Source organism: Mesoplodon bidens (assembly GCF_964165515.1).
Source record: "Mesoplodon bidens genome assembly, chromosome: 10".
Lineage (NCBI taxonomy): Eukaryota > Metazoa > Chordata > Mammalia > Artiodactyla > Ziphiidae > Mesoplodon > Mesoplodon bidens.
The window spans coordinates 40023412-40046883 of NC_138172.1; the positions used below are offsets into that span (position 1 = coordinate 40023412).

The window sequence follows — 23472 nt, forward strand, 5'->3', positions numbered from 1 at the left end:
GATCAGGAGTTTCCCAGACACCCAGTCCAACTGCACTGACTCTCAGGACAGAATGAGGGGTGGCTAAGCCATGCTGCTTCAGAGGATCTACTGAGACCAATCCTGCCAGGACCCTCATCCATCCAAAGGAAGTATTCCCTAGAGCCATGAGAGTTCTGCCCTGGGATCAAGAATAGAAGAATGGGATGGGAGCAGGTAACTAAAGCCCATTCCAATCTCTTCCTTCTTTATTCTACATTCCTAATAAATAGAACTCTTTACCTTATTTTAAAAAACCCAAAAACCCCCCGTAATGTTCAGAGTAAAAACCAAGCCCTGAGAGTGGCCTACTGGGTTCCACATTCTTTCATAACCTATCGGCTTTCTGACTCCATCTATACTCCACCCTTCATTCCCTCCAATCGGAGTCACACTGAACTCCCTCCTGATGCCTTGCACTGGCTGGTTCCTATGTCTGGAACACCCTTCTCTCAGATATACTACTGTATATTCCAAGAACCCAGAACTGGACCTAACATACAATAGTTAATAAATACTTTTGCATGAATAAGTGATAGGAACAGAGTTAATTAAGAACGAACTTAAAAGGTTAGGCAGAAGACAGACACGTTCTCAATACTGTCAGAATCAAAGGCTCCTTTTCATAGTCTATGTCTTGTAATATCTCATTTACTGTCTTGCAATGAGATTCATATTTAATAAAATGTCCCCATACACAGAATTTTTAAAAAATAATGTAATGCCCTAACCAAAATATAGAAGAGAAATAAAAGAAAGTAATTTACAATTAAAAAATTATGTATTTCAATATGAATTTCACAGGACTACATTAGGAGACATAATGAAGCAGTGAGATGCTTACAGCTACAGGCAGATCACTGTGGACATGACAGTTACAAATGCAGACAGACAAGGATGTGGCTTACTGATGACATGTGTATATTCTACTGGTGACAGACATAGGTGTGTTGTATGGGTGGTAACTCAAACACTACAACCAGCAATGCCATTGGTGATGTGATGTTTTCTTTTTTTTTTTTCTAGTCATGCTGCGCGGCTCGCAGGATCTTAGTTCCCTGACCAGGGATTGAACGTGGGCCACGGCAGTAAAAGCGCTGAGCCCTAACCAATGGACCACCAGGGAATTCCCATGTTCTTCATGCTGATGAACACTTTTTTTTTTTCTGCAAATGGCATTTTATCTATCTATCTATCTGTCTATCTATCTAGATATCTATCTATGGCTGCGTTGGGTCTTCACTGCTCCGCGCAGGCTTTCTCTACTTGTGGTGAGCGGGCTCTAGGCATGTGGGCACCAGTAGTTGAGGCATGCAGGCTCAGTAGTTGCGGCTCATGGGCTCTAGAGCACAGGCTTAGTAGTTGTGGCACACGGGCTTAGTTGCTCCGCAGCATGTGGGATCTTCCCAGACCAGGGATTGAACCTGTGTCCCCTGCATTGGCAGGCAGATTCTTAACCACCGCGCCACCAGGGAAGTCCCTGGTGAACACTTCTTGATAAAGTTCAAAACTATTCTCCCTTGATTTACAATCTACTACATAAAAACTACTTTAGAATATTATCTAAAATAGATTTATATTCTACATTCAGAGCATTACAAACAGATCCATGGCCTTGAGAGAAAAACCAGAAGAGGGAGGAAGAACTGATACAGATTTAAGGAACATTTAAAAACAATGGAATGTGTGGATCTTGTCTGGATCCTGATTCAAATTCTCAAAAAGACTTTTTTTTTTTTTTTGCGGTACGCGGGCTTCTCACTGTTGTGGCCTCTCCCGTTGCGGAGCACAGGCTCCGGACGTGCAGGCTCAGCGGCCATGGCTCACGGGCCCAGCTGCTCTACGGCATGTTGGATCTTCCCGGACCGGGGCACGAACCCGTGTCCCCTGCATCGGCAGGCGGACTCTCAACCACTGCGCCACCAGGGAAGCCCTCAAAAGACTTTTTTGAGATTATCAGGTAAATTTGAACATAGACCAAGTGTGAGATGATACTGAAGCCCTACTGATAATGTGGTTACATATATATATATATAAAGTCCTTATTTATTAGTTACATTGTGATATATTTAGGGGTGGTATGTCACATTATTTGGGATTTGTTTTAAGTAATTCATCAATAAAAGAAAAAAGATATATAGAGAAAAGGAAGGATGAATCAAGTGCAGCAAAACAGCTTAAAGTCTGAAATGTACCCAACAGGATCCAAAGTTTCCATGTAAAGATTAATTTACTTTGAGATAATTTTAATATAGTTCTCAGAATCAATGAAATGCATGAGCACAGAGACAGAGAAGAAGACCACCAGACGAAACAAGGTAAAAACAAGACCAAATTAGTTGGCCAGCTGAAAGCAAATTTAAATGGGTGAATCTTCACTGAGACAGATGGAGAAACTAGGTCAGAAGCCAAATGGAGTGAAATGGGGCCAATTCAAACCGAGGAAAGCAGTTCATAACACAACCAAGCAGACAAAAATAAATCAGAACTAATTAATTCATAGCTATGCCAAACAGAGAAAAATCTTGAAAAAGCTTCTGACAGAAATTTATGTGCAACTCTGAAAACAGGACTCTTAAGAAGGCAGGAATATCCAGAATAATTTTGTATTTACCATCCTAGACAAATAATCTGTCTCAGGTTTTAAATAAATGAAGAAAAATATGATTATGATATCAAATAACCTATAAAACACAAAACGGACAGATTTAATTACGCTATAAGCTTTTTTAACTTCTAGGACACAGAGAGGCCTCTTTTATTACCTTCCTCTCCTCCTTGCTCTCTGTGCTCCTATCACGCCGGCCTCGTTCCTTTCCTATCTCGGGGTCTCAGCACTGGTTGTTCCCCGGCACAGAAGAGTCTCCCACTACATCCACATATCTAACTTCCTTACCTCCTTGAAGCCTTTGCTCACACCCATCTCCTCACAGAGGCCTACCCTGATCACCCACCCCTGCCTCTACACCCCGGCACCCTGGATCCCCCTTATTCTGCTCTACTTATATTTGTATATATTATACATATTTTAAAACTATGTAGAGCTTATTATCCTCTAACATACATAATTTACTTATATATGCTATTTATTGTATATGTCAGTGTCACTATACTAGGATGACCAAAAAAATGCTTTATTGTTTTATTCAGAGATGTGTTCTAAGAGCTTAGAACATTGGCTGGCTATATGGTCAATAAATATATGAATGGAAAAATTAAGGAAGAGAACATATCCTCACCCAACAAGACTAGATTCCTGAAATTCTCCAGCATCACTTCTTTGCATAGGTTCCTCTGCTCAAGGCTCAGTCTCTTCCACTCTGCCTCAGTGAAAATCACAACCACATCCTCGAATTTCACTGGTCCCTAAATCAACCAACAAATTCATACTCACCAAGTCACCATCAATTTTCACATGGAGAATGGAACTGGCTGTCCTGAAGAATCTTGCTACATAAGTAATGGATCTGAGGGTTTGCAGGGCTGGGCATTACTCCACACTTGGCTTGGTGTTATAACATGCAGAAAGCAGGACTAATCTATAAGACACACTCCTTGCCCTAAAACACTTACATTTTAATTGGGAAAATTATTTTTAAATCAATGAGAAAACATTAAAGCAGAGTTCAGGAGTATGAATGTGACAACTTATAATGGATGAAATTCGAATGGAGGGTAGAAGACAAGCTATAGAAGTAAGGAAAGGCAGCACAGAGGCAGGACTTACACTGGGCATTAAGAAATGATGAGGATTAGAGAAAAAATAAGAGGCAACTCAGACTATAGAGAAAAATATGAGTGCCTCATGCCAGGTCTAGAATGAGTATTGTTAACACTGATTAAAATATATTTCTCTGAACAAAAGGAGATAGTGCTGAGGCACGCCAAGCTTTATCAAAGGATTCAAACTGTATTCCTTCAGCCTGCTGGTTAATTGTCAAATTATCGGCCGCTCTGAAGGCTTGCGCCTAAGAGCATTCATCAGGAGTGGACAGTTGCTGCCTGAACCAGTCATGTGTGTGGGTTCTGAGAGATGCCTCTATGTGTGGGGCCTGGGTGAGATGGGGAGCGCAGGCAAGAAGGCAAGGTGGGGCACTGTAGTGAACCAGCCTGGTCAAGACCTACTATGGGACTTCCCTGGTGGTGCAGTGGTTAAGAATCCACCTGCCAATGCAGGGGACATGGGTTTGAGCCCTGGTCCGGAAAGATCCCACATGCCATGGAACAACTAAGCCCGTGCGCCACAACGACTGAGCCTGTGCTCTAAAGCCGGCGAGCCACAACTACTGAGCCCGCATGCTGCAACTACTGAAGCGCTCGCGCCTAGAGCCTGTGCCCCGCAACAAGAGAAGCCCATGCACCGCAACAAAGAGTAGCCCCCGCTCGCCGCAGCTAGAGAAAGCCCACGTGCAGCAACGAAGACCCAACGCAGCCAAAAATAAATAAATAAATAAATAAATTTTTTTAAAAAAAAGACTTAACTATGTACTGAACATCTGGCCAGCTTAATAAAGGTCACTAGGTGAATGCGTGCGCGCACGCACACACGCACACGCACGCGCACACACACACACACCCTCACACACAGATTTCTCTGCTTGAGAAAAGCGATTTATAAGATCCCTATCACTGTATGTATTTTTTTTTTTTTTTTTTTTTTTGCGGTATGCGGGCCTCTCACTGTTGTGGCCTCTCCCGTTGCGGAGCACAGGCTCCGGATGCGCAGGCCCAGCGGCCATGGCTCACGGGCCCAGCCGCTCCGCGGCATATGGGATCCTCCCAGACCGGGGCACGAACCCGTATCCCCTGCATCGGCAGGCGGACTCTCAACCACTGCGCCACCAGGGAGGCCCCACTGTATGTATTTTGACATTGCCTTTTGTAAAGCCCTCCAACCTCTCACTCAATGTGTAGGGCAATATTTGAATATATAAAATGGTTGGCAGAGAGGATGGCAAGTAGTGGTTCCTGACAATGGCATTTCCAGTTAAATGAAGTTTAACCTTAATCTATTTTTAGCGAATTTTTCACGAACATATTTACATTTTATGAAACTACATCGCAAGATCATCACTGTAAGAATGATATTACAGTCTTTATTTCAGAGAAAGAACAATGAGGCCCAGAGAACTTCCCCAAATGACAAGAAAACAACAGGACTGGAAAACAGTCCTTCATGGTTCCAGAGCCCTTATTCTCTTCACTGCAAGCTGCTTTTTCTTCCGTCATGCACCAGTTTTCTCTCACCTCTTTATTTCTTCCAAGTCTCAGAAACCTTGCTTCAACTTTCTGCATACTAGAACCATACCACATGCTTTCTCATCAGGTCTCTTCTTATTAGAATAGGTATATTCAGGGACATTTTCTCTCTTTAGTTATGCCTAGAAGGTGGTGTTGCCCTCAAGTCTCATGGTAGTCACCAAATTACTTACTTCTATTGAATTCAAGCATTATTTAATCCGTTACCATCTGCTGCAACCTCTGGGTTGTCTGTGTCACTACTGCCTTGCCCTAAATTTTTAACTACTAAGCTCCTTCAGTCTGTGGAATTGAGGGGCATGTGTACATCATTCTCAGCTGTCTTTGATCACCCTGAATGCCTATTTTCTGACTTGCTTCCTCCTATTCTCAGGTCTATTTCAGTCTTCTATCTAGCCCACCTTCTAAGCGGTTTTTCACACCCTAGGAGTTGGTGATGTATACTCCAGGTTCTACAACTAAACTAATTAAGCTTCTGCCACATCAAAGACCACAGTTGGGGGGCTGAGGTGGTGGACTGAGCCACAAGGTTACCAAGCCAGAGCTTCTAGGCAGTCTTGCTTCAGAGCTAGATTCTAAAATAGATTTAAAATCCAATACACAGAAGTGGCAAAAGGAGTAAAGAATAATAATGATGCTGAATTGAGAGTGGGAAACTAGGTATAAATACAGAAATCACTGGGTGTGTGGGTTTGGGGAGGGATGTCAAATACACACGCTCACAGCCCAGGCAGTCAGGCTTTGTATAGTGTAGGAGGGAAGACATATGTCTAGACAACAAGCTGGGACCCACAATTAGGCAGCCAAGACCTATGGGGGGAATGGCGTGGGGACCCTCTCAAGCTTTCCATGACCAGCTTCTTCTGGCATACTCTGGTCCTCATATTCTTAATAATCTTTCCCCTATTCTTCTTACATCAGGTCTCACACTTTCTCTTGCTCACACCTTGTGTCTTTCATGTTCCAGCAACTTCTCCATTTCTTTCTTGCTTTCTCTTCCCCCTCTACTTCCCTCACTTAAGCATAAGACTGGCTCAGCTAGAAGGAAAGCCAGGATTTTTGCACAATGGATATGTTAAGAACCCAACCTGCAGAACCAAATGCCACAAATCCAAATCCCAGCTCCATTACTTTATAAAATATGTAACCTTGGGTAACTTACATAACCTCTCTGTGTCTTAGTTTCTACATCTATAAAATGGGTTTGATAATGACATCTACTTTCAGGGTTGTTGGATTAAATGAGTTAATAAGTGCTTAGATCAATGCCTGACATGAAGTAAATATTTGTTATTACTATTTATTATAATTAAGCAATATAATGTTTTATATTTAAGTGAGAACTGACTTTACAGATAAATAATTTTTGGTTCTCAAAAAGTAATCAAATACTCCAGTCAAGGCAACAAGGCAAGAAAAGGAAATAAGAGCATAGACATTTGGTAAGGAAGAAACAGAACTGTCCCTATTTGCAGATAACATGTTGTCTATGTAGAAAATCCAAAATAATCTACAAAATAGATCACAGAATTAATAAATGAGTCCATGAGGGCCACAAGATACAAGATGAACACACGAAAGTCAATCACATTCCTATATACTAGCAATGACCACATGGAAACAAATTAAAAACATAATGCCATTTTCAATCACTTCAAAAAAATGAGATAGCTAAAACATAAATCTAACAAAATTTGTACAGAGTCTTTATGGTGATGAAAGAAGCAAAGATCTAACTAAATGGAGAGACACACCATGTTCATGGTTTGCAAGACTTGACACAGTGAAGATGTCAATTCTCCCCAAAATCATCTATAGATTTAAAACAATTCCTATCAAAATCTCAACAAGATTTTTTGTAGATACAGACAAGCTTATTCTACAGTTTATATGATAAGGCAAAGGAAGCAGAAGAACAAAGTGAGAGAGTCACTATACCTGATATTAAAATTATTACTTACTATTTGGTCACTACAATAACCAAAACAGCATAATATTGGTGGAAGAATAGACACAAATCAATGAAAGAATACTGAGAACCCAGAAAGAAGCCAACATGAGTACATCAAATTGATTTTTGATGAAGGTGCAAAAGCAATTCAATAGAGGAAGAAGAGTCTTTTCAACAAATTGTGCTGGAACAACTGGACATCCATGGGTAAAAAAATTAACACCAACCTAAAACCTCATACTTTATACAAAAAATTATTCAAAATGGCTATTAGATTTAAATGTAAAACTATAAAACTTTTAGAAGAAAATATAAGAGAACACCTTCAAGACCTAGGGCTAGGCAGAGTTCTTAGTCATGACACCAAAACCATGATCCATAAAGAAAAAAATAAATAAACTGGACTTCATCAAAATTAAAACTTTTGTACCACAAAAGACTTCCACACCTCTTCCAGAAAACAGAAGCAGGGGGAGCCCTTCCTAACTCATCTATCAGGCCAGCATTACCCTAATACCAGAAAAGACATTAGAATACCCCAAACCAGAAAAAGACATTAGAAAGGAAAACCACAGATCAGTATATCTCATGAATACAGACACAACCCCCCCCAACAAAATACAAGCAAATCAAACCCAAAAATGTATAAGAAGAACTATACACCACAACCAGGGGGGACTTATTATAGGTTTTCAAAGCTGGTTCAACACTTGAAAAGCAATCAATGTAATTCACCTTAAAAACAGGCTAAAGAAGCAAAATCAGGGACTTACCTGGCGGTCCAGCGGTTAAGACTCTGCGCTTCCACTGCAGGAGGCACGGGTTCAATCCCTGGTCAAGGAACTAAGATCCCACATGCCCTGTGGTGCTGCCAAAGGAAAAAAAAAAAAAAACAGGAGGGTTTGGCTGGTGAAGCAAGGATTTTTTTTAGAGGGGTGAAACTATTCTGCATAATACTGTAATGGTGGATACATGGCACTATGCACTTATCAAAACCCCAGAACCTTACAGCACAAAGTATAAACCTTAATGTGTGTAAATTTTAAAAATTCATTTAGGAGGTCAGGGGATCCCAGGATGGAATGAAGAATGTGAAAAAAATGTATTACAAATATATGAAATAACCTCCCTAAAGGTGGTGGAGAAAAAAGGAGCTAACCTAAGTAGCTGACTTTGGAAATGAGTGGCATCTGTAGACAAAAGGAACTATATATAAATAAGTACTATATGCTAATTGATAAAGTTGTTTTCCACAGGGGCACAGGTAAACAATTCTCAAGTCACTATACTTATAAACTGGAATTGAAAAATTAAGTGAATGGATGGTGAATAGTGGAAGTCAGGTTTCTCACTGTTGGTGGGAGGTTATAAATAAGCAAGGTGAGGAGGCTAGAATGATCCATGTGGTAATGGATTTGAGCTGGAGGCATCAGAACAAACTCATGTTTAGCTTAATATAATTACATAAAGAAATATTTATAAATGAGTATATACAGAGATTAGTATACACAATCACATTTCTTTGCTCTGTCAGCTGAGAGGGCCTGGAAGCAATGACACTCCAGTAGCAAAGGGCACACCTAGCATACAGATCTTGGTTTCTAATATCATTCTCCAATGAAAGGAGCAATGGCTGATCTGAGGACTGGAGCAGGACATAAACAAAATGAGCCTGGACCATACTGTAGAGCCAGAAAGTAAGGAAGTACTTAAAAAAGGTAAAAAACCACAATAATGGGAGTATGTCAAAGGGACACAAGAACCAACTAAAGAGCTCCTGAAACAATATGAGCAACAAAATAAATAAAGTGATACTGGGTTATAACCCAAAGTATAAAATACATAACCATGACTCATACTGATATAAATAAATGATCAAATAAATAAATAAATGGAGGAGAATAGACAAGTTTCCCATGCAGAACAATTCCAAACAATTTATGTAGTTACTCGACCCTCAAAGAGGTGGACTGTAACTACCCACGTTTCAAGTGGGCTCTGCATAGTGACTTCTTCCCAGAGTATAAGTTATGGGGAAGGCAGGGTAGTAACTTTACAGTGTAGAAACCTGACAACCCTCCTTCTGCCAAATGATCAAGGTTAACATTAACAGTGGTAAGTAATGCTGATACTATCTACCATTGGCATGATGTGATAAGAACAGTATTTCACCTCTGTGGTGTTCCTCCCAGAAAACCGTATCTCAGTCTAATCAGAAAAAACATCAAGTCTCACCCATACCTGATTTCAATGATAAATAGATGAGAATTTGGACTTGGAGTACACTGGAATGGGTTAAAACTTTGGGGGCTGTTGGATTGGGGTAAATGTATTTTGCATGCTAGAAGGATGTGAATGGGGGGGGACGAGGATGGAATGTTATGGACTGAACTGCATCCCCCCAAAATTCATAGGTTGAAGTCTAACCCTCAGTGTGACTCCATTTGAAGACAGGGCCTTTCGGGAGATAATTAAAGTTAAATTAGGTCATAAAGTTATGGTGTCCTTATAAACAGAGGAAGAGATGCCAGGAATGTGCATGTGAACAGAGGAAAGGCCATGTGAGGACACACAGTGAGAAGGCAGCCATCTGCAAGCCAGGAAGAAAGTTCTCACTAGAAACCATCACTGCTGGCACCTTAATCTTGGACTTACAGCCTCCAAAACTATGAGAAAATAAATATCTGTTGTTTAAGTCACCCAATCTGTGATATTCAGGTATGACAGCTGAAGAATACTAAAACAGTATCTCTTACTCAAAGTGATGCCTAAAAAATGAGGATTTGTACCCACTTTCTCTGGTTACAGGAAACCTGGATGCTTATTTTTGTAATAATAAATGTCCCAAATGTAAAAAAAAAAAAAAATTGGACAAATCCCAATTAAGGGACAATCTATAAAATACCTGACCAAAACACCTCCTTGGAGACATGACAACCAATGTAGTACGATAGCCTGAATGAGATATTGGAACAGAAAGAGGACATTAGGTAAAAACTAAGGAAATCTGAATAAAGCATGGACTTCAGTTAATAATAACATAAAAATTGGTTTATTAATTGTGACAAGAATACTAATGTAAGATGTTAATAACAGGGAAAACTAGATGTGGGATATATGGGAATTCTATTTATAAACTATCCTTGCAATTTTTCTGTAAATCTGAAACTATTTTAAAATTAAATTTTTATTTTAAAAAACCTTTAAAAAGTGTCATTCCAATACACTAACATCAAAACAAAACATGAAATACTGAGAGATAAATTTAACAAAATATGTGCCAGACATGTACATCAAAAACTGTAAGATTCCTAAGATAAAGATCTGTATAAGTGAAGATATACTGTGTTGATGGACCAGAAGACTCAATAATGTAAAGATGTTAGTTCTCCCCCATACTGATGTAAAAATTCAAAGCCATTCTAATCAAAATCTCATTGTAGGGCTTCCCTGGTGGCGCAGTGGTTAAGAATCCACCTGCCAATGAAGGGCACACGGGTTCGAGCCCTGTTCCGGGAAGATCCCACATGCCATGGAGCAACTAAGCCTTTGCACCACAACTACTGGCCTGCGCTCTAGAGCCCGTGAGCCACAACTACTGAGCCCACATGCCACAACTACTGAAGCCCATGTGCCTAGAGCCCGTGCTCCGCAATGAGAAGCCTGCACACCACAACAAAGAGTAGCCCCTACTCATCGCAACTAGAGAAAGCCCGAGCGCAGCAACGAAGACCCAACGCAGCCAAAAATAAATAAATAAATTTGTATTAAAAAATAATCTCATTGTAGAAACTGATAAGCTGATTCTAATATTTAAATGAAAATGCAAAGGACCTAGATTATACAAAGCAATCTCAATAAAGTGTTGGGGAGGTGGTAGAAATAAGGCAGTTACTTCCCTGTTAGAAAGTGATTTGCTCCCAAGTCACTCTCATCTCTGACAATCAAGGCTGGTATCTGTGGTCCTAGGGCCTGGAAACTGACCTTCGCTAATGCAAAATCCCCTGAGGAAAATACCAATGATGTAGCTGCTATGTTTTCTGTACTGTATCCTTTCAGGAAGCTACCTAGATTTAATGCAGAGTTAAAATGCATTGTGTACCATTAATTTGATTTTCAATCCAAAACCTAAGACCATTCTTTGTGGCTGTGCATTGTTTTAACAGTTACAGGCTAACACTTAGTCATGTCTTTCCCCGAACTATTTTGTTTTAACTGTCTTCATCATAATTACCAGGTGTCATTATTTCCTATTTCTATGCATTATTTCCCAAAGACTACTGGCTCTTTGAGAATAAGGACAGTGTACTTACATTCTGTTTGGCTAGTTCACAGAATTTTACACAGTCCTGTACCCAAGAATCAGTAAATTACACTTCTGGTGTAGAAAAGAAGATGGGATCAGGGGAGCAAGGGTGGGATGAAGCATCAGAACAAGAAGGTGAATTCTCCATGTTCTTTTATCATTGAATAGTTTTCTAGGACGAAAAAAAGTCAAGGCATCACAGAAAACTCATGGTTTTGAGAGTCAGAGCAATCTGAGTTCAATTTAGGTGTTCATGTGTGATTATAAGAAAGTCACGAAATCCCTCTGAACCAGGTGTCTCCCAAAGGGGCACTCTCTTTACCTCATAAAGTTGTTTTAAGGATAAACATAGGACTGAAATTATGGATGAAACAGTACGCTGTCTTAAATTTGCTTTAAAATAATCCAGTAAGGTTGGAGATGAAACAAAACTGGCCATGAGGGCTTCCCTGGTGGCGCAGTGGTTGAGGGTCCGCCTGCCGATGCAGGGGACGTGGGTTCGTGCCCTGGTCCGGGAAGATCCCACATGCCGCGGAGCGGCTGGGCCCGTGGGCCGTGGCCACTGGGCCTGCGCATCCAGAGTCTGTGCTCCGCAACGGGAGAGGCCGCAGCGGTGAGAGGCCTGCGTACCACACACACACACACAAAAAACTGGCCATGAGTTGATAGTTACTGAAGTAGGTTGATGGATACATGAGGGTTCATTAACTCTTTTCTTCTACTTTTAGATATGGTTGAAAATTTCAATAATAGTTAAAAAGAAGTCCAGTGTATAAGACCAGACTATGAGATACTATTAAGGTAATATAATTATTTGTGTGAGCTCTGATGAAGGGAACTTTAATAGTGCATTTTAGGACTTTAATAACCCCACGTTTTTATTAAAAGTTACCCTTATGTTTTAGAATGCCCTAAATTCTTCATATTAAACTTATTTATGTTTTTCTATAAGCTCAAAAAGTTAAAAAAAACGAAATGCAGAAATCATTATAAAGTGCCTAGCACAACGGCAAACACAGGCGTGAATGCTGATCTGATGAACGTTGATGGCTACCTCAATGTTCATCTCTGCCTCCCTCCCCAAGAAAGAGAGACGCGCTGAATCTCTGAGAAATAAGCTAGCATTTCAGAGAAGAGAAAGGTAGCCCCAACTCACCAGATATCTAGGCTTCTCCTCTTTACCAAGTCTGGCAGAGCCCTTAAAAGACAGAACTGGGGAAAGAAATAGCAGCCTTGAGAACCCAGGCCTACCAGGATTATTCCTGAGAACCCTTCTGAGTCTCAGCTGTGGCCACTTGTGCCTTCTCACCTGAACCAGAAGTCTCAGCCCCTCCTGATCCCATCCAGGGCCTCAGCTCCTCTCACCTCTCGCCTTAACGCTTGAGTTAACCTCCACGGTCTACACCCCTTCCCTGTTTACTTATGTTTTTAGAGAAATACTGATCTTAATTAAATATAATAAGGTAAATTCTAAGTACCCATCACCTTTCCACCCTAAAAATCAGCAAAACTGTTCCGACAAGGCATAGTTTTTTTTCCCATACTTGTTACATGGCTCCAGTTACCCACCCAAAAAAAAGTTTATGAAAATTTTAAACACAGAAATATAAATGTGATTTAAGAAAAATGAATTTTTAAAATTTCAACGTTTTCCCTTACTTTATATACAAGAGCACTAGTAAAGAGTAGAAGGTATTAAAGACCATTACAACAGCATTTCTAAAATGCAGCTTTCCTTACACCCCTTAAAAACAAATTACCTTGGTGGCACAGTGGTTAAGAATCCACCTGCCAATGCAGGGGACACGGGTTCAAGCTCTGGTCCGGAAAGATCCCACATGCCGTGGAGCAACTAAGCCTGTGTGCCACAACTACTGAGCCTGTGCTCTAGAGCCCACGAGCCACACTACTGACCCTGTGTGCCACAACTACTGAAGCCCACATGCCTAGAGCCTGTGCTCCACAGCAAGAGAAGCCAACGCAATGAGAAGCCCGCGCACCGCAGTGAAGAGTAACCCCCACTCTCCGCAACTAGAGAAAGCCCCAGCGCGCAGCAGCGAAGACCCAACGACAGCCAAAAATAAATAAATAAATAAATCTTAAAAAAAATAAAAAGTGAAATTACCTTTAATAACATTTAACCCAACATATCTAAGATATTATCATTTCAACACATAGTGTTAAAAAGTTATCAATAGTTTATACTTTTTTCCCAACCATCTCTCTCTTTTTAAAAAATATTTATTTATTTTATTTACTTATTTAGGCTGCGCCAGGTCTTAGTTGCAGCACGCGGGATCTTGGTTGCGGCATCTTTAGTCGCGGCATGCAGACTTCTTAGGCGCCGCATGCATGTGGGATCTAGTTCCCCGACCAGGGATCCAACCCGGGTCCCCTGCATTGGGAGCGGAGTCTTACCCACTGGACCACCAGGGAAATCCCCCCAACCATCTCTTGGAAATCAGGTGTGTATTTGACACTTACAGTACATCTCAAAAAGACGTTAAATTTTCAAGGATTAAAGGAAGTATAGTCTCAGCAAAACAATAACCTTGTGTCTGATGGAAAAATGTTTTAGACTTCTTCATTATTCAGTTAGATATTAATTAACAGGAAGTAAAATTAAGAATGCAGTTCCTCAGTAGCATTCGCCACACCTGAAGCGTTCAATAGTCACTGGCAGCCAACGGCTGCCGGAGCGGACAGCGCAAATGGGACCCCCGCGGCGGAAGTCGAGGCGGGGAGATTTGGAGAGGTAGCTGCAAACCACGAGGACAGGGTACTGGACACCAAGGGAGGAAACCCTGCCCCACCCACAAGGAAGGCGAGCAGTCGGGAGGGGTGATCTGCACAGCCCACAGCGCGCACCCTCCATCTCCACACCTCCTGAAGGACCAGCCTCAGCCTCGGATACCGCCCACGCCAGCCCGGCGCCTGAGGTCGGAGCGCCCGGGGGAGACGGGGGGCGCGGTCACCCTTTTCTCGCCCTGGCACTTCGCCAGCTCGCCCGACTCACCGTCCGCTGCCAAGCCGGAATTGCTCCCGCAAGGTCCACATGTGCGCCTGGGTAGGCAAAGAGGCAGCAATAACGGTACCAACTTCTGCGTCCAGTCGCTGAGAGATCTCACAGCCCGCCCCTGGCCACGGGCGGTGCAAAGGGAAGGACGTGCGTCTGCAGGAAGTGCGTCACGGCGCAGCGCGTGGCCTGCCGGGAAGCGTAGTTTCGGAACAGAACGCGACCCCCGCGGGTCGGAGAAAGACTGTATTATCGCGTTGACCTGCTGATTTCTCCTCCGGCACGTTTTCTGTTTTTACCACCGGTACCCATAAGCAAAACGTAGTCTTGTTTCCATGCTTTTAAACATTCTATAAATAGCCTTATAACGTATCTACTAGCTCATTTTGCACAGTTTCTTTAATGATATACGGTAATCCGTTCATTTTTGTTCACAGCTGTATGGTATCTATTGTAAAAATAGACCAATATTCCAATTGGTTGTTATCCTGTGTGTCTCCTTGCACACCCATGGAGAGTTTCTCTAGGGCAGCGGTTCACAAACTTTTTGCTGCAATAATCCTTTTACACTCTTAAAAATTACTTTTTTCCAGTTTCATTGAGATATTACTGACATACAGCACTGTATAAGTTTAAGGTATACAGCATAACGATTTGACCTACATATATTGTGAAATGATTACCACAATGTTTCATTAACATCCATCATCTCATATAGATACGAAAAGGAAAAAAAATGTTTTTTTTACTTGTGATGAGAACTCTTAGGATCTACTCTCTTGACAACTTTCAAATATACCACACAGCAGTGTGAACTATAGTCATCATTACATCCCTGTACTTTTGTATCTTATAACTGAAAGTTTGTACTTTTTACAACCTTCATCCAATCTCCACCCACACTCTAACCACAAATCTGATCCCTCTTTCCATGAGTGTGGTTGCTTTTTGTTTGAACGGCATTGAGAAACGGCCACAGTGATGTGTTTAATGCCAGAGGAAAAGCCATGAGGGGGCTTTTCCTGTAACGCTTTTCCAGAGTTACAACTGTCAAGGGGAAGCAAAACCTTAAGGGTACTGTACCTGCAGGCTTAGCCCTGAGACTGAACTGCGTCTCTGTGAGTGTTTATCAAATGCCTGGCCCCTCCGGACTGTCACCTCCATGTGAGCAGGGACAGCAGCCCCACCAGCACTGCACACAGAGCAGGTCTCCTTAAGTCCCTACTGGGTGTTGGAGGAGGAGGGCAGAGGCGTGTGAAGGGCACGGGAGGGACCCGAGAATGGAGACGCTGTGCTGGACCTCTTGGCCCTGTTGCCTCTCCCCATGCCCTCCTGGAAGGAACAGCGGCCTCACCCATCTCTGTTTTAACAAGAGTGATCCTCTCTCTCTCTCACACACACACACACACACACACCCCCAAGAGGACTCTCAGAGTTAAGGACTTGGTGGTCCTGGTAAGATGGAGGAGGGGAGATAAGTGAATTTGAATGTGGAGGAAATTGTTTTCAGAAGAATTTATTTTTCAGAGTCCAAAAGTCTGAGCCAGGATAAGCTGATTCTTAGCACTATTCACTGGGCTGAAATATCCCAAAGATATCTTTGATTCTCTGAGCAATTCTCTCAGTCTTTTTGCCTATCTTCTCCCACCTCTCTGGAGGAAGTCACCCAGCCAGCGAAATAGCCCCACACTCTGAATTTGTGAAACAGGAGGAAACAGGCTTCTTTTGGGGATTGGCTCAAGATTAAGACAGTACCACACCCCACCTGAACACCCCCATTCCTGGGCCACCGCAGGAAGCTTGGGGCCCCAATTCACTTCCAGTGTGACACTTGGAGCATGTGGTTGAATATCTACACCCACAGACAGATGAGAAAACTGGGGCCCACAGATGGCAAGGGGTTTCCCAGGGTCACAAGCCCATCCCAACAAAGCTGGACTGGAGCAGGGGCTGAAAGCCCTTGACTTGAGTCAATGCCTCTTAAATTTCAGCACAGTCAGAATCCCCTGGAGGCCTGGTGAAAATGCAAATGGCTGGGCCCCACCCCAGAGTCTGATTCAGGAGGTCTGAGTGGGGTCTGGGAATCTGCCTTTCTGTCAAGTTCCCAAGTGGGACCCCACTTAGAGAACCACTGCTCTAAGGGATGGCAGAGCCAGTCCTGGAGACCTGGGGCTCGGGTGAGGGAGGGACCAGGGTAGGAGGGCCTTTCTCTGCCCTGGATGGGGCAGCAGGTAATTGGTCCAAAGGATGTTCCACAACCCACCCCATTATCAGCTCCATAACACACAAGGAACCACTCACCTCATTACAGTTTATGTCAAATTGGTCCTTGGACTGGTCCAGGGTGACTGTCCCCGCACACTCTTTCACCAATTGGAAGGGGAGGCTCGAGGTCAAACTGGAACCCCCCGGGCCATCACCTCCCAAACTCAGCCTACGGACTGGAAATCTTCCCCAAAGCCCCCTATTCAGCTCCCTGGGAAGCATCCACCAGTGCCCCCAGCCCCCAGCCTCACCTCATTCTCCTTGAAGTCACACTGCTCCGGAGGCTGCTGGGTCGTCCTGGGGCACATGGTCTCCTTCACTGTGAAGCTCACTGGCTTCTGGGTGCCTGGGTCCTCATCCTGGTCAAGGATCAATGTGGGGAGACTGGGCTGAGGTTCATGCTTCCTTCTCTGATCTGTCTCCCTACCCCCACCTAGACGGCAGCCTCTCCAGCTGCTCTGTGTGCCTGGCCCTGGGCTTGGTGCTGGGTGCATGGGGGAAGGGGACAGAGCCCACTCCTGGCCTCGTGGGCACACAGAGAGCAGGAGCAGAACTCACACCATCTCTGATGAGACCACCTGCACCTCTGAGGGGCTGAGGGAAGTCAGGGGCCGCCTACAGGGAGAGACCTTGTCACTGGCACCTCCAGGCTGAGCAGAGTCGTTCCCTGGTAGAGAGACACCGAGTTAAGAGGGGACTTAAAGCAGGGAAGTCACATGGCAGAGCCAGTGACCCCCCACTATCCCTGGAGTTGCCAGAGAACCCTTAGGCCCAAAAGGGGTGTACAGGGCGCCTGTTCCAACAGTAGAGATGCTAAGGCAGGAAGCCTCATGCTGCAAGGGGACCCAGCTCTGGGAAGGTTTCCTGGAAGAGGTGGGAGCCCACCTAGAGGGAGAAGTGCCTTCCTGACAGGAGGTACAGCCTGAGCAGAGGCGGTGACAGTGTGGCCAGGGCTGGTGGGAGACAGCCCCCTCCCCAGGGTTCTCCTGACTCACGGTCTTGGGAGGCGGGTCCAGCTCCAGGAGGCGGTAGAGATTAGCTTCTGAGGACCGCTGGTTGAGCTGATCCAAAGCACAAATCACAACCTCCTTGTAGCTGAGGGCCCGGGCGCTGGCCGAGGGCACCACTAGTCTCAGCAACAGTAGCCACAGTGGCCACCACCACAGGGCGAGGCTGGCCCTCTGGGTCTCCATGGTCCCCAAGTCGGCCTCCTCCCAGCATGCAATACCCTCCTTTATGCTTAACCTGGGCCTGATGCAAAGGCTCAACCAGGAGCCTTCCTGACCTGCCCCATCCCTGGCTACCTTCCAGGGTGTTGGCCGGGCTTTCTTCAGCCCCTGAGTTGCCTCACAGGATTGCTGGGCAGTGGGAGTGGGAAGCCTCCTGTGAAGGTGAAGAAATGGTTTCTCCATCTCCCTGACAATGTCTTGGCCTCTCCTGGGGACCACGGGGAGTGTCATAGGCAGGGTTGCTCAAGAGCGTTGAGTCCTCCAGGAGAGGGAAGACCAGGATCTGTCTTACGTCCCCTCTGCCTCCACACCCTGGCCTCCTCAGGAATAGGGTAAAGGAGTGATTCAACAGCCACCTCCAACTCCAGGCACTGCCTGGAACCCAGTAGGAACTCAGTTAAACTTTGATGAATGGAGGACAGTACGAACCACATCTAGAGCCTTATCCATCCAGCAGTCCGTAGGCAGACAGTCAAGCCCTCACCATCTTGTTCTCTGGGCCCAGCCCTCAGCCAGTGAGCTCTGTCTGTCCCCTCTCCTGGATTCTTCTCCACTGCTTTCTCAGTCTAAAAATGTCCTGTCCCCGGGCCCCGCCAAACACGACCTATTGTCCTGGCCCTTCCCCAAAGGAGCCTGAGAAAGAGTCATCTACACCACTGACAACACTTCTTTGCAGGCTCACATTCAAGGCCATGGCAGGCTGACCAGCCCTCACTGGATCCAGAGGCCCCTCTCAAGCCTTGTCTTTATCTCCACAGGCACTGGAGACACTCTGTCCTTCTGAAACTGCCCCCTGCCCGATTGTCCCCTGCTGCCACTCTCCTGGGTGCCCTCCTGCCTCCTCCGTGGCTCCTGCTCAGTCTCCTCCAAGGACCCTCCTCCTAAAAGGCAGGGCTGGCACAGGTGCATCCGGGCTGCTTCTCCTCGCAGTCCTCACACATTCCTAGGGACACCCCTTCTCAAGATACCAGTTACCAAGGACACACATCACTGGTCTGTATCTCTGAGCTCAAGACTCCCATGAGTGCCCTTGGTTGTCCGCACTGGGCTGTTGGCTGCTGTTGGCTGGGTGCCGCCCCAGGAGCCCTGAGCTGAAAGCCTGGGAGCCCCACCTGCTCCTTCTTCCTCCTGAGGACACTCCCTCTGGCCTCCCACCAGCCCTGCCCAGCTCCTACCACCATCTTCTCTCCTCCCAAGCGTAGCCACAGCCTCCAGACTCCACCTTCTCTGGTTCCAGGCTCTCCCCAGACCACTGTCCGCCCTCCACACCATTGTCTAGGGGTTCATGCCAAGCACTGATTTGGCCATTTCCCCCGCTGCCTTGAGGCAGGGGCATCGGGGTCTGGGTCTTGATGCTCCCTGCTGTTCTCAGCCCCTGCCCTGCAGGCCTCAGTTGTCAGGCTGCCCCATCCACCTCAACCACTCAGACAACGCTGAGCCCCCTGCTCTTCCCCATCTCTGCGCCTGGTCCCTCTGCTTGTCCTTCCGCCTGGGGAAGTCTTCCCTGACCTCCATCCAGAAATGGCACCTCCTCCTCTTGGCTCCTACAGCCTTAGGAAGTCTCTTCTGATTTAACCCCAAGTGACTCCGTGTCCAGTGCTCTGGTTGAGTCACCAGGCAGGGATGGCCAGTGCTTGGGGGTGGAGGGAGCACAGCTGAGAGAGATAATGAGCCAAAGTGTTAGAGGGGCCCAGAGACCATGAAGCAAATTCTGATCCAGTCTCCCATGGAATGGCCATGTGACTGGAGGCCTGTGGGACTCTTGGCAATTGGCTGGGGCACTTCGGAAGGTGGCAACTGGGAAGGATGGCGCTGGTTGCGCACTCAGCCTTGGAGAAGGAAGGAGGGGTGGGCTTCTGTGCAACCTGGTTTCACAGTCCAGGTGTTGCCCCAGTGCCCTCTTGGTCAAGCTGTGTCCTTTCCCCAAGTCAAGGGAGGAAAAGAAGGTGATCACAGTAGAAAATAATTAGCAATACACATATTACTGCTGTCTGGTGACCCTGAAATCGTCACTGTGCCCTCCTGCCTCTGCGCCTTTGTATTTGTTCATTCTTCAGACTGAAGTCCCCTTTCTCGTCCTTCCCTGAATCCTTAGGAGGGTCCCCTGTCTGGTCCGCAGGCAGCACCTCTCATGGTTGGGGGAGAGCCTTCCCTTCCTCCAGCATCTGGCTTTCCTGGTTTAGGCCTCACAGCCTGTCAGAGCGGAGGTCTTCTCAGGAAAGACACAACAGCCCTTGTCCCAGGCAGGTTGCCCCTGACTCCACTTCTGGTCCTTGAGAAATCCTCATGCAACCTTCACCCCAACAAACTCAGGTATGAGCCCTGATCCTGCATCTCCTCTCTCCTTTGCTCCTCCCAGCCATCCTTCCTGTCCATGAGACTCATGGCCATTGTACCTGCAGGCTTAGCCCTGAGACTGAACTGCGTCTCTGTGAGTGTTTATCAAATGCCTGGCCCCTCCAGACTGTCACCTCCATGTGAGCAGGGACAGCAGCCCCACAGCACTGCACACAGAGCAGGTCTCCTTAAGTCCCTACTGGGTGTTGGAGGAGGAGGGCAGAGGCGTGTGAAGGGCACGGGAGGGACCCGAGAATGGAGACGCTGTGCTGGACCTCTTGGCCCTGTTGCCTCTCCCCATGCCCTCCTGGAAGGAACAGGGGCCTCACCCATCTCTCTGTTTCGTGCCTGCATTCACACACACACACACACACACACACACACACACACACGGCATCCCAGAGTTACGGATTCAATCTTGGTAAGTGGGAGGAGGGGAGACGAGTGGAACTGAAGTCTGGAGGATACTGATTTCACAAGAATTTATTTTTCAGAGTCCAGTAGCCTGAGCCAGAATAAGCACACAATTAGGACTCTTCTCTGGCTCATGATGCAAAACCATGATGTGCTGATTATCTGCACATTCTCATCACTATTATGCGACACACTTGCGTTGGCTGTGGTGGCGCCCATGGTAGCTTTGTAATCCTGACACTCTGGGCCTGTGAACCAGGAAGAAACAGGTTGCTCTTGGTACTGGACCAGCATCAACACAAGACCCCTCCCCACCTGGACTTCCCTTTTCCAGTGTCACACCAGGATCCTTGGGGCCCCAGTTCACCCTGTAGCTGTGACCTGTGGAGCTTGTGGTGAATCCCGACACATACAGGCAGAAGTGAAAACTGAGGCCCACAGAAGGCAAGGGGCTTCCCAGGGTCACAAGCCCATCCCATCAAAGCTGGATGACAGCAGGGGATGAAAGCTCCAGTCAGTGTCTTTCAAATTCAGCAGTCATAATTCCCTGGAGGCCTTGTGAAAATGCAAATGGCTGTGCCCCAGACCAGAGTCTGATTCAGGAAGTCTGAGTGGGGCCTGGGAATCTGCCTTTCTGTCAAGTTCCCGGGTGGGACCCCACTTAGAGAACACCTGCTCCAAGGGATGGCAGAGCCAGTCCTGGAGGCCTGGGGCTCGGGTGAGGGAGGGGCCAGGTAGGAGGGCCTTTCTCTGCCCTCGAAGGGGCAGCAGGTAATTGGTCCAAAGGACGTTCCACTACCCACCCTCAGCAGCCCCTGCAGCACAGAGGGGCCACTTACCTTATTACAGGCGATGTCGAAGTTACCCCTGACCTGGTCCAGGGTGACTGTCCCCACACACTGTTTCACCAGCTGAAAGGGGAGGCTCATGGTCAAACTGGAACCCCCAGCCCATAAACTCCCAGCCTCACCCCAGGGGCTGGAAATCTTCCTGGAAGCCCTCAGTTCAGATCCCTGGGAAGCATCCGCCAGTGCCCCCAGCCCTCAGCCTCACCCCATTCTCTTTGAAGTCACACTGCTCCGGGGGCTGCTGGGTCGTCCTGGGGCACACGGTCTCCTTCACCGTGAAGCTCACAGGCTTTGGGGTGTCCGGGTCCTCGTCCTGGTCAAGGATCAATGAGGGGAGACTGGGCTGAGGTTCATGCTTCCTTCTCTGATCTGTCTCCCTGCCCCTCACCTAGACGGCAGCCTCTCCAGCTGCTCTGTGTGCCTGGCCCTGGGCTTTGTGCTTGGTGCACGGGGGAAGGGGACAGAGCCCATTCCAGGCCTCATGGGCACACAGAGAGCAGGAGCAGATCTCACACCAACTCTGTCGAGAGCACCTGAACATCTGAGGGGTTGAGGGAAGTCAGGGGTTGCCTGCAGGTAGAAGCCTCATCACTGTAACTGCCAGGCTGAGAAGAGCCCTCCCTGGTAGGGAACAAAGAAGTGCAGAGGGGACTAAAGCCAGGAAGTCACATCACAGAACCAAGGACACCCCCTCCATCTTTGGAGGTCCCAGAAGCCCCTTAAGCCCAAACAGGGTGTACAGGTCGCCTGTTCCCACAGTAGAGATGCTAAGGCAGGAAGCTCTCATGCTGGGAGGGGACCCAGCTCTGGGAAGGTTTCCTGGAAGAGGTGGGAGCCCACCTAGAGGGAGAAGTGCCTTCCTGACAGGAGGTACAGCCTGAGCAGAGGCGGTGACAGTGTGGCCAGGGCTGGTGGGAGACAGCCCCCTCCCCAGGGTTCTCCTGACTCACGGTCTTGGGAGGCGGGTCCAGCTCCAGGAGGCGGTAGAGATTAGCTTCTGAGGACCGCTCGTTGAGCTGATCCAAAGCACGAATCACGGCCTCGTTGTAGCTGAGGGTCTGGGCACTGCCCGAGGGCACCACTAGTCCCAGCAGCAGTAGCCACAGTGACCACTGCCCCAGGGCGAGGCTGGCCCTCTGGGTCTCCATGGTCCCCAAGTCGGCCTCCTCCCAGCATGCAGGTCCGTCCTTTATGCCCCTCCTGGGCCTGTTGCAATGGCCCAACCACGTGTCTTCCTGACCTGCCCCATCCCTGATCTCCTCCCCGGCTGTGAGCTGGACTTGCCTCAGCCCCTGCTGTTGCCTCATGGGATTGCTGGGCAATGGGAGCGGGAAGCCTTCTGTGGAAGGTGAAGAAATGGTTTCTCCATCTCCCTGACAACGTCTTGGCCTCTCCTGGGGCCCATGGGGAGTGTCATAGGCAAGGTTGCTCAAGAACGATGAGTCCTCCAGGAGAGGGAGGACCAGGTTCTGTCTTACATGCCCTCTGCCTCCACACTCTGGCCTCCTCAGGAATCAGGGTGACAAAGTGTATTCTCTACTGAATCTCCAGTTCTAGGCACTCCCTGGCACCCAGTAGGCAGTCAATTAACATTTGATGAGTTGTTGACAGTTCCACTCACAGCTAAGGACTTACACACCCAGCCAGTCCCTAGGCAGACACAAAGCCCACACCATCCTTTGCTCTGCGCTCAGCACTCAGACAGTGAGCTCCATTTGTCCCCTCTCCTTGATTCTTCCCCACTGCTTTATCAGCCAAACAATTTCCTCTCCCTCGACCCCACCAAACGTGGCCTATTGCCCTGGCTTCTCCCCAGCCAGGCCTGAGAA

The 23472-nt window shown here is 46.6% G+C and overlaps 2 protein-coding genes and 1 long non-coding RNA gene across 6 annotated transcripts in view; all 3 read right to left on the reverse strand.

The window, feature by feature from the left end:
• LOC308623207 overlaps positions 1-14676 on the reverse strand; it is an 87692-nt gene extending 73016 nt beyond the window's left edge. For 3 of the 4 annotated variants that reach the window (XR_014016781.1, XR_014016782.1, XR_014016784.1), the window contains exons 1-2: positions 14551-14676; positions 8002-8096 (exon numbers count right to left, since the gene is read on the reverse strand). This is a non-coding gene — a long non-coding RNA (uncharacterized lncRNA). Of the gene's footprint in view, positions 1-8001; positions 8097-12690; positions 12749-14550 lie in introns of those variants that run through there. The other variant, XR_014016783.1, reaches the window with a different exon arrangement.
• A 2010-nt stretch (positions 14677-16686) lies between these two features.
• LOC308624263 (cathelicidin-2-like) lies at positions 16687-18008 on the reverse strand (the record flags this gene model as incomplete). Its single annotated transcript, XM_081247355.1, has 4 exons — positions 16687-16716; positions 16852-16923; positions 17067-17174; positions 17811-18008. 4 exons carry the CDS (start codon positions 18006-18008, stop codon positions 16687-16689), a joined length of 408 nt encoding a protein of 135 aa, XP_081103481.1.
• Positions 18009-20883: 2875 nt separating this feature from the next.
• LOC308623204 (cathelicidin-1-like) lies at positions 20884-22970 on the reverse strand. Its single transcript, XM_081245265.1, has 4 exons — positions 22594-22970; positions 21849-21956; positions 21635-21706; positions 20884-21043 (listed from the first exon to the last, which is right to left on the reverse strand). The coding sequence occupies exons 1-4, from the start codon at positions 22948-22950 to the stop codon at positions 20954-20956; spliced, it is 627 nt and encodes a 208-aa protein (XP_081101391.1). The 5' UTR covers positions 22951-22970; the 3' UTR covers positions 20884-20953.
• Positions 22971-23472: the final 502 nt, after the last annotated feature.

What these genes read in the sequence shown, in the direction of transcription:
- LOC308623204 (XM_081245265.1), bottom strand. Translation starts at nt 22,950, where the DNA reads ATGAGGCAACAGCAGGGGCTGAGGCAAGTCCAGCTCACAGCCGGGGAG. An exon ending in TGGACCCGCCTCCCAAGACC is followed by an intron (nt 21,957 to 22,593) that starts GTGAGTCAGGAG and finishes ATCCTTGACCAG; the next exon opens with GACGAGGACCCGGACACCCC. An exon ending in TCGACATCGCCTGTAATAAG is followed by an intron (nt 21,044 to 21,634) that starts GTAAGTGGCCCC and finishes CCTGGTTCACAG; the next exon opens with GCCCAGAGTGTCAGGATTAC.